The 15,426-nt window shown below is 42.9% G+C and overlaps 1 protein-coding gene across 7 annotated transcripts in view; it reads right to left on the bottom strand.

Moving 5' to 3' along the window:
• The window catches only part of PDE4DIP (phosphodiesterase 4D interacting protein), a 1,776,665-nt gene that overhangs the window by 539,495 nt on the left and 1,221,744 nt on the right, over positions 1 to 15,426 (bottom strand). For all 7 annotated transcript variants that reach the window (XM_069737152.1, XM_069737153.1, XM_069737154.1 and 4 more), the window contains one exon: positions 7,679 to 8,093. In XM_069737152.1, the coding sequence (XP_069593253.1) occupies positions 7,679 to 8,093 (415 nt within the window). The remainder of the gene's footprint in view (positions 1 to 7,678; positions 8,094 to 15,426) is intronic.

The following is a 15,426-nucleotide window of genomic DNA, read 5'->3' as shown; positions in this document are numbered from 1 at the left end:
ATTTTTTGCAATTCTAACCAGTGTCCCTTTATGAGGTAATAACTCGGGAACGCTTCAACGGATCCTAGCGATTCAGAGACTGTTTTCTCGTGACATATTGGGCTTCATGTTAGTGGTAAATATAGGTCAATAAATTCTGTGTTTATTTGTGATAAAAATGGAAATTTGGCGAAAATTTTGAAAATTTTGCAATTTTCACATTTTGAATTTTTATTCTGTTAAACCAGAGAGTTATGTGACACAAAATAGTTAGTAAATAACATTTCCCACACGTCTAATTTACATCAGCACAATTTTGGCAACAAAATTTTTTTTTGCAAGGAAGTTATAAGGGTTAAAATTTGACCAGCGATTTCTCATTTTTACAACGAAATTTACAAAACCATTTTTTTTAGGGACCACCTCACATTTGAAGTCAGTTTGAGGGGTCTATATGGCTGAAAATACCCCAAAGTGACACCATTCTAAAAACTGCACCCCTCAAGGTGCACAAAACCACATTCCAAAAGTTTATTAACCCTTCAGGTGCTCCACAGCAGCAGAAGCAACATGGAAGGAAAAATGAACATTTAACTTTTTAGTCACAAAAATGATCTTTCAGCAACAATTTTTTTATTTTCCCAATGGTAAAAGGAGAAACTGAACCACGAAAGTTGTTGTGCAATTTGTCCTGAGTACGCTGATACCTCATATGTGGGGGTAAACCACTGTTTGGGTGCACGGCAGGGCTTGGAAGGGAAGGAGCGCCATTTGACTTTTTGAATGAAAAATTGGCTGCACTCTTTAGTGGACACCATGTCACATATGGAGAGCCCCCGTGTGCCTAAAAATTGGAGCTCCCCCACAATTGACCCCATTTTGGAAACTGGACGCCCCAAAGAACTTATCTAGATGCATAGTGAGCACTTTAAACCCCCAGGTGCTTCACAAATTGATCCGTAAAAATGAAAAAAATACTTTTTTTTCACAAAAAAATTATTTTAGCCTCAATTTTTTCATTTTCACATGGGCAACAGGATAAAATGGATCCTAAAATTTGTTGGGCAATTTCTCCTGAGTACACCGATACCTCACATGTGGGGGTAAACCACTGTTTGAGCACATGGTAAGGCTCGGAAGGGAAGGAGCGCCATTTGACTTTTTGAATGAAAAATTATCTCCATCGTTAGCGGACACCATGTCGCGTTTGGAGAGACCCTGTGTGCCTAAACATTGGAGCTCCCCAACAAGTGACCCCATTTTGGAAACTGGACCCCCCAAGGAACTTATCTAGATGCTTAGTGAGCACTTTAAACCCTCAGGTGCTTCACAAATTGATCCGTAATGGTGAAAAAGCACTTTTTTTCACAAAAAATTTCTTTTCGCCTCAATTTTTTCATTTTCACATGGGTAATAGGATTAAATAGATCCTAAAATTTGTTGGGCAATTTCTCCCGAGTACGCCGATACCTCATATGTGGGGGTAAAGCACTGTTTGGGCACACGGCAGGGCTCGGAAGGGAAGGCGCGCCTTTTGACTTTTTGAATGGAAAATTAGCTCCAATTGTTAGCGGACACCATGTCGCGTTTGGAGAGCCCCTGTGTGCCTATGCATTGGAGCTCCCCCACAAGTGACCCCATTTTGGAAACTAGACCCCCCAAGGAACTTATCTAGATACATACTGAGCACTTTAAACCCCCAGGTGCTTCACAGAAGTTTATAACGCAGAGCCATAAAAATAAAAAATAATTTTTCTTTCCTCAAAAATGATTTTTTAGCCTGGAATTTCCTATTTTGCCAACGGTAATAGGAAAAATTGGACCACAAATTTTGTTGTCCAGTTTGTTCTGAGTACGCAGATACCCCATATGTGGGGGTAAACCACTGTTTGGGCGCACGGCAGGGCTCAGAAGGGAAGGCACGCCATTTGGCTTTTTAAATGGAAAATTAGTTCCAATCATTAGCGGACACCATGTCGCGTTTGGAGAGCCCCTGTGTGCCTAAACATTGGAGATCCCCCACAAATGACCCCATTTTGGAAATTAGACCCCCAAAGGAACTAATCTAGACGTGTGGTGAGCACTTTGAACCCTCACGTGCTTCACAGAAGTTTATAATGCAGAGCCATGAAAAAAAAAAAAAATTATTTTCTCAAAAATGATTTTTTAGCCCGCAATTATTTATTTTCCCAAGGGTAACAGGAGAAATTTGACCCCAAAAGTTGTTGTCCAGTTTCTCCTGAGTACACTGATACCCATATGTGGGGGTAAACCACTGTTTGGGCACATGCTGAGGCTCGGAAGCGAGGGAGCACCATTTGACTTTTTGAATACAAGATTGGCTGGAATCAATGGTGGCGCCATGTTGCGTTTGGAGACCCCCTGATGTGCCTAAACAGTGGAAACCCCTCAATTCTACCTCCAACACTAACCCCAACACACCCCTAACTCTAGACGTTTTGAAATGCAGACTTTGATGGAATGCTCTGCGGGCGCCACGTTGCGTTTGCAGAGCCCCTGATGTGGATGAACAGTAGAAACCCCCCACAAGTGACCCCATTTTGGAAACTAGACCCGGTAAGGAACTTATCTAGATGTGAGGTGAGCACTTTGAACCCCAAAGTGCTTCACAGAAGTTTATAACACAGAGCAGTGAAAATAATAAATACGTTTCCTTTCCTCAAAAATAATTTTTTAGCCCAGAATTTTTAAATTTTCCCAAGGGTAACAGGAGAAATTTGACCCCAATATTTGTTGTCCATTTTCTCCTGAGTACGGTGATACCCCATATGTGGGGGTAAACTACTGTTTGGGCACATGCCGGGGCTCGGAAGTGAAGTAGTGACGTTTTGAAATGCAGACTTTGATGGAATGCTCTACGGGCGCCACGTTGCGTTTGCAGAGCCCCTGATGTGGCTAAACAGTAGAAACCCCCCACAAGTGACCCCATTTTGGAAGCTAGACCCCGAAAGGAACTTATCTAGATGTGTGGTGAGCACTTTGAACCCCCAAGTGCTTCTTAGAAGTTTATAATGCAGAGCCGTGAAAATAATAAATATGTTTTCTTTCCTCAAAAATAATTATTTAGCCCAGAATTTTTTATTTTCCCAAGGGTTACAGGAGAAATTGGACCCCAAAAGTTGTTGTCTAGTTTCTCCTGAGTACGCTGATACCCCATGTGTGGGGGTAAACCACTGTTTGGGCACACGTCGGGGCTCAGAAGGGAAGTAGTGACTTTTGAAATGCAGACTTTGATGGAATGGTCTGCGGACATCACGTTGCGTTTGCAGAGCCCCTGGTTTGCCTAAACAGTAGAAACCCCCCACAAGTGACCCCATTTTGTAAACTAGACCCCCCAAGGAACTTGTCTAGATATGTGGTGAGCACTTTGAACCCCCAAATGCTTCACAGACGTTTACAACGCAGAGCCGTGAAAATAAAAAATCATTTTTCTTTCCTCAAAAATGATGTTTTAGCAAGCAATTTTTTATTTTCTCAAGGGTAACAGGAGAAATTGGACCCCAGTAATTGTTGCGCAGTTTGTCCTGAGTATGCTGGTACCCCATATGTGGGGGTAAACCACTGTTTGGGCACACGTCGGGGCTCGGAAGTGAGGGAGCACCATTTGACTTTTTGAATACAAGATTGGCTGGAATCAATGGTGGCGCCATGTTGTGTTTGGAGACCCCCTGATGTGCCTAAACAGTGAAAACCCCTAAATTCTACCTCCAACACTAACCCCAACACACCCCTAACTCTAATCCCAACTGTAACCGTAACCCTAATCACAACCCTAACCCCAACACACCCCAAACCCTAACCACAACCCTAATTCCAACCCAATCCTAACCCTAAGGCTATGTGCCCACGTTGCGGATTCGTGTGAGATCTTTCAGCACCATTTTTGAAAAATCCGCGGGTAAAAGGCACTGCGTATTACCTGCGGATTTACCGCGGATTTCCAGTGTTTTTTGTGCGGATTTCACCTGCGGATTCCTATTGAGGAACAGGTGTAAAACGCTGCGGAATCCGCACAAAGAATTGACATGCTGCAGAAAATACAACGCAGCGTTTCCGCGTGGTATTTTCTGCACCATGGGCACAGCGGATTTGGTTTTCCATAGGTTTACATGGTACTGTAAACCTGATGTAACTCTGCTGCGGATCCGCAGCGGCCAATCCGCTGCGGATCCGCAGCCAAATCCGCACCGTGTGCACATAGCCTAATTCTAAAGGATCCGCAGAAGTTTCCCATGAGTTTACAGTTCAATGTAAACCTATGGGAAACAAAAATCGCTGTGCACATGCTGCAGAAAAACTGCACGGAAACGCAGCGGTTTACATTCCGCAGCATGTCACTTCTTTGTGCGGATTCCGCAGCGGTTTTACAACTGCTCCAATAGAAAATCGCAGTTGTAAAACCGCAGTGAAATACGCAGAAAAACCGCGGTAAATCTGCGATAAATCCGCAGCGGTTTAGCACTGCGGATTTATGAAATCCGCCGCGGAAAAATCCGCAGAGGACCAGAATACGTGTGCACATTCCTAACCCTAACCCTACCCCTACCCCTAACCCTACCCCTAACCCTAGTTCTAACTCCAACCTTAGTGGGGGAAAAAAAATATATATATTTTATTATTGTCCCTACCTATGGGGGTGACAAAGGGGGGGGGCATTTACTGTTTTTTTATTTTGATCACTGTGAGGTTTTATCACAGTGATCAAAATTCACTCTGGAACGAATCTGCCGGCTGGCAGATTCGGCGGGCGCACTGCGCATGCGCCCGCCATTTTGGAAGATGGCGGCGCCCAGGAAAGAAGACGGACGGACCCCGGGAGGCTCGGTAAGTATAAGGGGGGGAGATCAGGGCACGGGGGGGGATGTCGGAGCACGAGGGGAGGGATCGGAGCATGGGTGGGTGGATCGGTGTGCGGGCGGGTGGATCGGTGTGCGGGGGGGTGGATCGGTGTGCGGGGGGGTGGATCGCAGTGCGGGGGGTGGATCGGAGTGCAGGGGGGTGGGATTGGAGCACGGGGGGTGGGATTGGAGCACGGGGGGAGCGGACAGGAGGACGGGGGAGCGGAGCACAGGACGGAGGGGAGCGGACCACAGATCGGAGGGCTGGGGGGGCGATCGGTGGGGTGGGGGCACATTAGTGTTTCCAGCCATGGCCGATGATATTGCAGCATCGGCCATGGCTGGATTGTAATATTTCACCAGTTTTTTAGGTGAAATATTACAAATCGCTCTGATTGGCAGTTTCACTTTCAACAGCCAATCAGAGCGATCGTAGCCACGGGTGGGTGAAGCCACCCCCCCTGGGCTAAAGTACAACTCCTCCTGTCCCTGCACGCCGGGTGAAATTACAGTTAACCCTTTCACCCGGCCTGCAGGAACACGATTCCGCCATGACGCATACGCTGCGTCATGGGTCGGAATGGCACCGACTTTCATGACGCAGCGTATGCGTCAAAGGTCGGGAAGGGGTTAATAATAAATTGGTGAATGAGGGAGTGTTTCTTTTTTTAATTTATTTAACTCTCTTTTTATGTCTTTCAGGTTCCAATTTTTGGACTACTTCTGATTCCGTAGATTATGTTGAATCTTCGTGTTTTTTTTCCTTTTTAATTGGTGAACGAGGTATTGCGGGCATGTTTTTAAAAATAAACTTTTTTCCTGGTTGTTTTTTTTATTATTATTACTAAGTTAGTAATGGGGGTGTCTGATTGACACCTCACCATTATTAACCCCTGGGCTTAATGCTAGCTAACATTTCAAAGCTGACATCAACCCCATAAACTAATACCATAATTGTCACTGCAGCAGGGCAATCAGGAAGAGCCAGGCAAAGTGCCCGAATGGGAGCATCTAATGGATGCACCAATTCAGAGGCTTGTATTTCTAGGCTGGGAAGGACCAAATAACCATTGACCTTCCCAGACTGATAAGCCCACAGCTCTCTGATTTACCCAGGCTGGTTCTTTAAAAAAGGGGGGACCCCCATGTCATTTTTTTAACTTGTATATTTATTAATACAAACACGTAAGGCACTAGTTAATCTCACACATCTTTTTGTCTGTCTATATATTTATCTACCTAGCTATCCCATATCTATACTTTACAGATATGCATGCATCAAAAACGCATGTGTTTTTGTTGCATACAAAAATGCAAGTGAGCGCAGGTGCAGAATTCATGCAGAAATTCACCTGCGTCAAAGCCTGAACAAACCCTGATCATGTGCACATACCCTAAGTGTGCACTTGCACTATTAGGCTTGAGTCACACTAGAGAGGAAAAAGGAAGGGGTGCTATGCGAGAAACAATTGCATAGCACTCGGACCAATGTTAATCTATGGGGAAGCTCCCATCATTCGTTTTATTCTCTGCCATTTTTTACATGCGAGTGAAATCGCAGCATGCTGTGATTTGCACCGTATATCGTCCGAGACTCGCCAATACAAGTCTATGGGTGCGAGAAGAAAATGGAGAACCCACGGACCATCAGTGTGACATCCGTATGGCATCCGTATGCAATGCCACTTTAACATGAGCTTTTACATAGAGAGAACTGCTGTATGTAAAAGCTCATGTGAAAATCGCATTGCATACGGATGCCATACGGATGTCACACTGTTACTAGATGCGAGGAAATCACATCCTCTCATTGCTAACGGATTACATACAGATCACTGTTCAGGGAACATTTGTGCGATTTTCAGCCATCCAAATCAGACCAATTTTTTATACGTTAAGTGTGACTCCAGCCTTACAGCTTGCCATGGCTATAAGTAGATTGTTTGCTTTTAGAAAATAAATAATATAGAATTTATACAAAATGTTCTACCTTTGGTAAAGAAGTTGTATGTAAGAATCCACTTTGGTCACGCTTTTAGCAAGAAACATGAATGTTTACATTTTTGTTTTTTCTTTGATGGGAGATTACTTCTTTTTCTTTTTTCTTTTTACAATAGAAGTTTTAATTGCATGTCAAATATGTCAAACCTGTTCAAGTTTCTAGAGATGTAAATGATCTGGAATCCTCTAGCAACTAAAGTATTGTTCAAACATCAGAAAATTAGCAGTCAAATTGTCATAACCAATAAGAGTAAGGCTGTGTGCACACGTTGTTGTTTTTTCGCGTTTTTTTCCGCGGTTTTTCCCGATAAAAACGCTATAAAACCGCAAAAAAAGCATACAATAAGCATCCCATCATTTAGAATGAATTCCGCATGTTTTGTGCACATGATGCGTTTTTTTCCACAAAAAAACGCATCGCGGTAAAAACCGCAGAATGTTCATTAATTTTGCGGGTTTTTTGCGGATTTCCCACTACAAAATGCATTGGGAAATGTCCGGAAAAAAACGCATCAAAAATGCAGCAAAAACGCATGCAGATTTCTTGCGGATTTCTTGCAGAAAATTTCAGGTTTTTCTTAGGAATTTTCTGCGAGAAATCCTGAACGTGTGCACATAGTCTTAAACACATAAAGAGTCAATAGTAAGGAAACACGAAGACAATTAGTTGCCAGGTTTACTAACAGGAAAGCAACAAAAAGAAGTGAAATAGCTTAAACCTGCAAAAGAATGGTCAAAGCCACCAGTCTCACAAGAAAGACAATAGTGCTGAAATAGAACACTTAAATAGCATACAACAACATTAAAGTACAAATATTTGAAGAAAGTTTGTTACCTACCCAGGAATAAAAACTGGTTTCATCTGGCCTTGATTTCCTGCAATCTTTGTAAGAGGGTAAAAATAAGATTCCAGTTTAGATACTCTTGTAGATAATTGCTCTAAAAATGCATATGAATGTTGTCCAGTTGAATCAGACTGCCAGCCCTCATCATCTTCTGTGAGGCTGTGAGATTTGGAGGATGGACAACTTTGGCTTTGTAGATTTTGCATTAGTTTCATAGATGTCTGTAACTGGCCCTCCAGCTTTTTGACTTGCTCCTTAAGCACTTTGGCATCTGATTTTTGATCAGTTAGCCAAAAGTTCTTGTTTTCAGAGGATGTCATAGATGTTCTATGAGACTGATATTGATAGTTAGAGTCCTTTTCTACCATGTGGTTGATTTCAGTAAATATATCGTTATCTGCTTCACATTCTGTAAAAAATAACAGATGATCACAGTGGAGATTTGTAGTTTATGATATAACCTATAAATTGTGTAAGTAGTTGAGAACAAAATCAAACGTAACAACATTCATTGGAAAGCAAAATGATAAAGCAATTGAAGGCTAGAATACAAATGAAACTGACATCATGAATAGATCAAATTTGCATGAATTTCATCATGACAGCTCCTAAGGTGACTCAACAGTGTGTATGGCTCCAACATTGCTTCATGCACTCCTCAAAAAATTTGGTGCTTTCACCCTTAATGAGATGACTGTGATGTTTAGATGGATCGGGTCATCACTGAGTTCCTAGACAGTCTGTGGTTCTCCTTGGCGACGCCAGATTCAAGAGTGGAGGAGATGAGGGACAGTCAATGGCACCAATGCCTTTAACATCCATCTACGCCCTACCTACACCCTCTGGCCACATAAGGCATTGTGAGGTATGACAATCTTTCTGAGGATTTCGTCCCATAACAGTCAGAGTACCATTGGTTTTAATGTGGAGGTTTGTACTACCCTTCAAAGATTTTTCTCTCCAGACCATAAATAACCCACTAAACTGGTCATGCTGGATGATTTTGCAAGTAGCATGACGTTCACCATGGTGTCTCCAGATATTTTCAGGTCTGTAACATATGCTTACTGTGAACCGACTTTCATCCTTGAAGAAAACAATGAGAGATGGCACCCTGGCTGGCTCACTTCATACAATAGTCCTTATCCTGGTACTTCCTGCATGGTCTTGAGCCATAGGTGTGCTTCTGAAACTAGAGACACAGCAAACCTTCTTGCAACATCACATGTTAATGTTCCATTCGGGAGGAACTGGACTACCTGTGTAACCTAAATTGTCTGCAGGCACCTGTCTACACAAGCAAAATGCATAACTATAGAAGAATTGGGAACCATGAGGAGAGAGTAAGGATATTTTTATTAGTTTTTAAACTTGAAAGTAGACATAAGTCCATAGTGATCAACCTGTAACCTGCTCATGCTCAGTTCTCTTTTTAATTTGTTAAAGAGAACCTGTCACCCCCAAAATCGAGGGTGAGCTAAGCCCACCAGCATCAGGTGCTTATCGACAGCATTATGGAATGCTGTAGATAAGCCCCGATGTATCCTAAAAGATCATAAAAAGAGGTTAGATTATACTCACCCAGGGGCGGTGCTGGTCTGGTCCGCTGGGTGTCGCGGTCCGGTCCGGTCCGGTGCCTCCCATCTTCATCAGATGACGTCCTCTTCTGGTCTTCACGCTGCGGCTGCGGCGCAGGCGTACTTTGTCTGCCCTGTTGAGGGCAGAGAAGAGTACTGCAGTGCACAGGCGCCGGGCCTATCTGACCTTTCCCGGCGCATGTGCACTGCAGTACTTTGCTCTGCCCTCAACAGGGCAGACAAAGTACACCTGCGCCGGAGCCGCAGCATGAAGACTAAAAGAGGACGTCATCCTATGAAGATGGGAGGCCCCGGACCGGACCGCGACACCCACCGGATCGGACCGCCCACCCAGGTGAGTATAATCTAACCTCTTTTTCTCATCCTTTAGGATACATCGGGGGCTTATCTACAGCATTACAGAATGCTGTAGATAAGCCCCTGTTGCCGGTGGGCTTAGCTCACCCTCGATCTTAGGGGTGACAGGTTCCCTTTAACCCCTTACTGACATCGGACGGTATAGTACGTCCGATGTCAGCTCCCCTGCTTTGATGCAGGGCTCCGCGGTGAGCCCGCATCAAAGCCGGGACATGTCAGCTGTTTTGAACAGCTGACATGTGCCCGCAATAGCGGCGGGTGAAATCGCGATTCACCCGCCGCTATTAACTAGTTAAATGCTGCTGTCAAACGCAGACAGCGGCATTTAACTACCGTTTCCGGCCGGGCGGCCGGAAATGACGTCATCGCCGACCCCCGTCACATGATCGGGGGTCGGCGATGCGTCTCCATTGTAACCATAGAGGTCCTTGAGACCTCTATGGTTACTGATCGCCGTTGGCTGTGAGCGCCACCCTGTGGTCAGCGCTCACAGCACACCTGATTTTCAGCTACATAGCAGCGAACAGCAGATCGCTGCTATGTAGCAGAGGCGATCGTGCTGTGCCTGCTTCTAGCCTCCCATGGAGGCTATTGAAGCATGGCAAAAGTTTAAAAAAAAAGTTAAAAAAAATGTGAAAAAATAAAAAAAATATGAAAGTTTAAATCACCCCCTTTCGCCCCAATCAAAATAAATCAATTAAAAAAAATCAAATCTACACATATTTGGTATCGCCACGTTCAGAATCGCCCGATCTATCAATAAAAAAAAGCATTAACCTGATCGCTAAACTGCGTAACGAGAAAAAAAATCAAAACGCCAGAATTACGTTTTTTTGGTCGCCGCGACATTGCATTAAAATGCAATAACGGGCAATCAAAAGCACATATCTGCACCGAATTGCAATAATTAAAAACGCCAGCTCGGCTCGCAAAAAGTAAGCCCTCAACAGACCCCAGATCATGAAAAATGGAGACGCTACGAGTATCGGAAAATGGCGCAATTTTTTTTTTTTTTTTTAGCAAAGTTTGGAAAAAAATTTTCACCACTTAGGTAAAAAATAACCTAGTCATGTTAGGTGTCTATGAACTCGTAATGACCTCGAGAATCATAATGGCAGGTCAGTTTTAGCATTTAGTGAACCTAGCAAAAAAGCCAAGCAAAAAACAAGTGTGGGATTGCACTTTTTTTGCAATTTCACCGCATTTTTTTCTCGTTTTCTAGTACATGACATGGTAAAACCAATGATGTCGTTCAAAAGTACAACTCGTTCCGCAAAAAATAAGCCCTCACATGGCCAAATTGACAGAAAAATAAAAAAGTTATGGCTCTGGGAAGGAGGGGAGTGAAAAACAAACACAGAAAAACGAAAAATCCCACGGTCATGAAGGGGTTAAAGAAGGTCCTGCACCAATAAAACAGTTTACCCCCTGCACCTCTCAGCTAGTTTTCATCTTCATGACCAGGCCAAATTTTACAATTCTGACCAGTGTCATTTTATGTGGTAATAACTTTGGAATCCTTCAACGGATCCCAATGATTCTGTGATTGTTTTGCACGACATATGATAGTGCTAACATTTGTTTGATATGACTTGTGTTCTGAAAATAACAGAAATTTGCTTAAAATGTTGAAACTATTGCAATTTTCAAACTTTTAATTCTTATACCCTTAAACCAGAGAGTTATATCACAAAAAATAGCTACTAAATAACATTTATTACATGTCTACTTTACAACTGCATCATTTTTGCAACATTTTTTGTTAGGAAATTAGAAGCTAAAAGTAGATCAGCAATTTCTCATTTTTCAAGCAAAATTTACAAACCCATTTTTTTAGGGACCACATCACATTTGAAATGACTTTTGTGACTAAAAATCACCCAAAAGCAGCATCATTCTAAAAACTACACGCCTCAAAGTCCTCAAACCCACCTTCAGGAAGTTTATTACCCATTTAGCTGCATCACAGGAATTAATGCAATGTGGAAGGAAAAAATGAACATTTTAGTTTTTTTTCTAAAAAATTTTACTTTAGCCCCAATTTTTTTATTTTCACAAGGTGAACAGGAGAAAATGGACCCCAAAATTTGTTGTGCAATTTCTCCTGAGTATGCTGATAACCCATATGTAGGAGAAAACTGTTTGGGTGCACAGCAGGGCTTGGAAGGGAAGGAGTGAAGTTTTACTTTCTGAATGCAAAAATGGCTGGAATCGAGAGTGGATGCCATGTCGCGTTTGGAGAACTCCTGATGAGCATAAACAGTGAAACAAACCCACAAATGACCCCATTTTGGAAACTAGGCCTCTCAAGCAATTTAATTACCGTATATACTCGAGTATAAGCCGACCCGAGTATAAGCCGACCCCCCTAATTTTGCCACAAAAAACTGGGAAAACTTATTGACTCGAGTATAAGCCTAGGGTGGAAATGCAGCATTTACCGGTGAATTTCAAAAATAAAAATAGATCATTATTTCCCCATAGCTGTGACATATAGTGCTCTGCACCGTTCATATTTCCCCATAGCTGTGCCCCATATAGTGCTCTGCACCGTTCATTTTGTCCCATAGCTGTGCCCCATATACAGTGCTCTGCACCGTTCATTGTGCCCCATAGCTGTGCCCCAAATACAGTGCTCTGCACCGTTCATTGTGCCCCATAGCTGTGCCCCATATACAGTGCTCTGCACCGTTCATTGTGCCCCATAGATGCTCCACAGAAATCTGTGCCGCTGCTGCTGCAATAAAAAAAAAAAAAACACATACTCACCTCTCTTGCTTGCAGCTCCCAGCGTCCGGTCCCTCCATCTTCCCGGCGTCTCTGCTCTGACTGATCAGGCAGAGGGCGCCGCGCACACTTTGTGCGTCATCGCGCCCTCTGACCTGAACAGTCAGAGCGGAGAGACGCCGGGAAGATGGAGCGATGCCCGGCGGCTGGAACGCGGACAGGTGAATATTACATACTTACCTGGTCCCAGCGATCCTGACGCTCCCTCTGCCTGGTCTTCGGTGCCGCAGCCTCTTTCTCTATCAGCGGTCACCGGCACCGCTGATTAGAGAAATGAATACGCGGCTCCACCCCTATGGGAGGTGGAGCCGCCTATTCATTTTTTTAATGAGCGGTCCCACGTGACCGCTGAAGAGGGGAAGACGCTGCAGCACAGAAGACCGTGGGACGGCAGGGGGAGCACCAGGATCGCCAGGACTAGGTAAGTATGCCTCAGAGCCCTCACCCCCTCACCCGCCGACCCTGCCACCCACCTTGACTCGAGTATAAGCCGAGAGGGGCACTTTCAGCCCAAAAATTTGGGCTGAAAATCTCGGCTTATACTCCAGTATATACGATATTTGGTGAGCAACTTGAAACCAGAGGTGCTTCACATTACTTTATGACGTATAGCCATGATAATAAAAAGTCACATTTATCCCACAAAAAATATCATTTTAGCCCCAAATTTTTGATTTCCACAAGGCGAACAGGAGTAAGTGGCCCCAAATATTTGTTGGGCAATTTCTCCTTAGTAGGCCGATTTCTCATATGTGGGGGGAAACTACTGTTTGGGTACACGGTAAGGCTCGGCAGGATTTTAAATATTAATTATTGATTATTGACTTATTCTCAATTCTGTACTGAGGACATTCCCATTCGCTGACGCTGATGAGTTTTTTCTGACTCATAGTAACTGTCAACCCCATATAGAGAGGACACACGCTCTATGGGACATATATACAGTATATCCACGACTCATAGGAGGGAAGGGCAGTCACTTGGGGTTCTTCTTCACTCTCTGCGGACTTCAGATTCCACACAGACTTCAGATGGAATGAACAGCTGGTATGTGAGTTAGCCACATGCTTCTCGATGACTTCTACCATGCTCCATGACAGAGACAGACACCATTTTCTATTCAGAATCTCAGGAAAGATGGGGAAAAAACTTTTATATGGACAAATGGACAATCTCTTTGTAACTTTTTCATCTATTTTATGTTTTGCTGCAATGATGCTTTTTGGTGGACAATCCAATAAACCACTACATTTTTAATAAGAAATATCATGACATTTTCTTTAAGAGTATCGCATCTGGTAAAGAGCCCTGAATAAATAAATATACAAAATAAGGATATTTAACACAGGGAAGCAGTGACATTTTACACAGACTTTAATGGAATGGTCTGCTAGCCTCATGTCGCGTTTGGAGAGACCCTGATGTGCCTAAACATTGGAACCCCCTACAAGTGATCATATATTGGAATTGATCTTGTGTTTTCCTGGTATGTGAATTTTATAATGTGTTTTTTGGAAAAAATATGTATGTGGTCAATTTAAGGAGCGCTATGGCTATAGAGCACACTGCAATAGATTAGAGGTAAACCTTTAAATAAACTACTACGCATTTCGGCAGCGGACTGCTACCTTCCTCAGGTGGATTTATAGACAGTGTAGGAAGTGACACATTAAATAGGGGTAGTGACCAATAGGATGGAAGCATTCAATGATGTTGATTAACTTTTTCTATACAAGCTGTCAGGTGTCAGAAATGTAGCAATAAAATGAAAAAAAAAACAAATAGCCAAAAAATGCTAAAAAAAATAAAGCGATATAAAATATAAAATGTAGAATATATAGCAATATCATTATAAAATAAAATATAATATTTAACCTAAAGATAATATATTTTAAAGTGATTCAACCACCTAATCACCTGCAAAACGTTTTTTACAAAATACTGTCATACGCAATTTAAAAATACTAATTACAGATTATACTGTACCATATACAATTCTTATTTAAAAAGTATAAGAACACACAGTAAATATGAATTGATCCTTTTTATCTTTTCTTTCTTTATTATTGTCATAACCAGGGATTCCCAGCTAGTCTTCCATGCTAGTGCTGACCCAGCCTCAACCTGCTTAGCATCTGCAAGCTGACAAGGAAATGCACATTCAGTCCTTTCCTCTTATCCTTTTCTAATCCTTACCATGCAGGGCATTTCTTTTAGCCTTACTACTATTACTTAGCCACATTCTCAATGGGTAAATTCAGACCCTAAGGACTCAACAAACGCAATTTAAAGATCCAAAAACGTTATTTCTTTATCAAGCTGCTATAACGATTCAGAGCAGTAACAGCTAGCTACTTGATCTATAATTATAAGTTTTACAAATTTTGGATCTTTTTGATGGAAAGTGCAAAAATGTTTGGACACATTGTTGTTGAAACCCACTGCGTATATTGTGATGATGCTCGTTTATTCTAGCATGCATCGTCTGAATAGTGCGACCCACATATTTTAGGCCACACGTGCATTGCAGGAGATAAACAACATAAGTGGACTGAGAGTCCACCTTCAGTTGATGGTGAAGCTCTCCCCAGTGGTTTGTGATCTGAAAGAGGTGGCTCCACCAACAATTGTGCTGCAGCACAAACATTTTGTGGTGTTGCAAATATAACAGCCCAAATTCTAACGCACATGCAGTCTACAATATGTGGGTCGCACTATTCAGACGACACATGCTAGATTAAGGAAACTTTTGGGAATGATTCCACCATACCAATTGTTTTGTCTATCCCTTAGGCCGGCGTCACACTTGCGAGTTATACGTACGTAAGAGCGCAGAAACTACGTCCGTAAAACTCGCATAACATACGGCACAATGATTCTCAATGGGTCTAGTCCTATCAGCCGTATATTACGGATCCGTAATATACGGCGTTCTACGGCCGCACAAAATCGCAGCATGCTGCGTTTGTCAGCGTATTGCGCAAAAAATACGCCAATGCA

The sequence above is a fragment of the Ranitomeya imitator genome, chromosome 8, assembly GCF_032444005.1.
Source record: "Ranitomeya imitator isolate aRanImi1 chromosome 8, aRanImi1.pri, whole genome shotgun sequence".
Taxonomy (NCBI): Eukaryota; Metazoa; Chordata; class Amphibia; order Anura; family Dendrobatidae; genus Ranitomeya; species Ranitomeya imitator.
The sequence above is the reverse complement of the archived record's forward strand: the minus strand, read 5'-3'. Positions and strand labels throughout refer to the sequence as shown.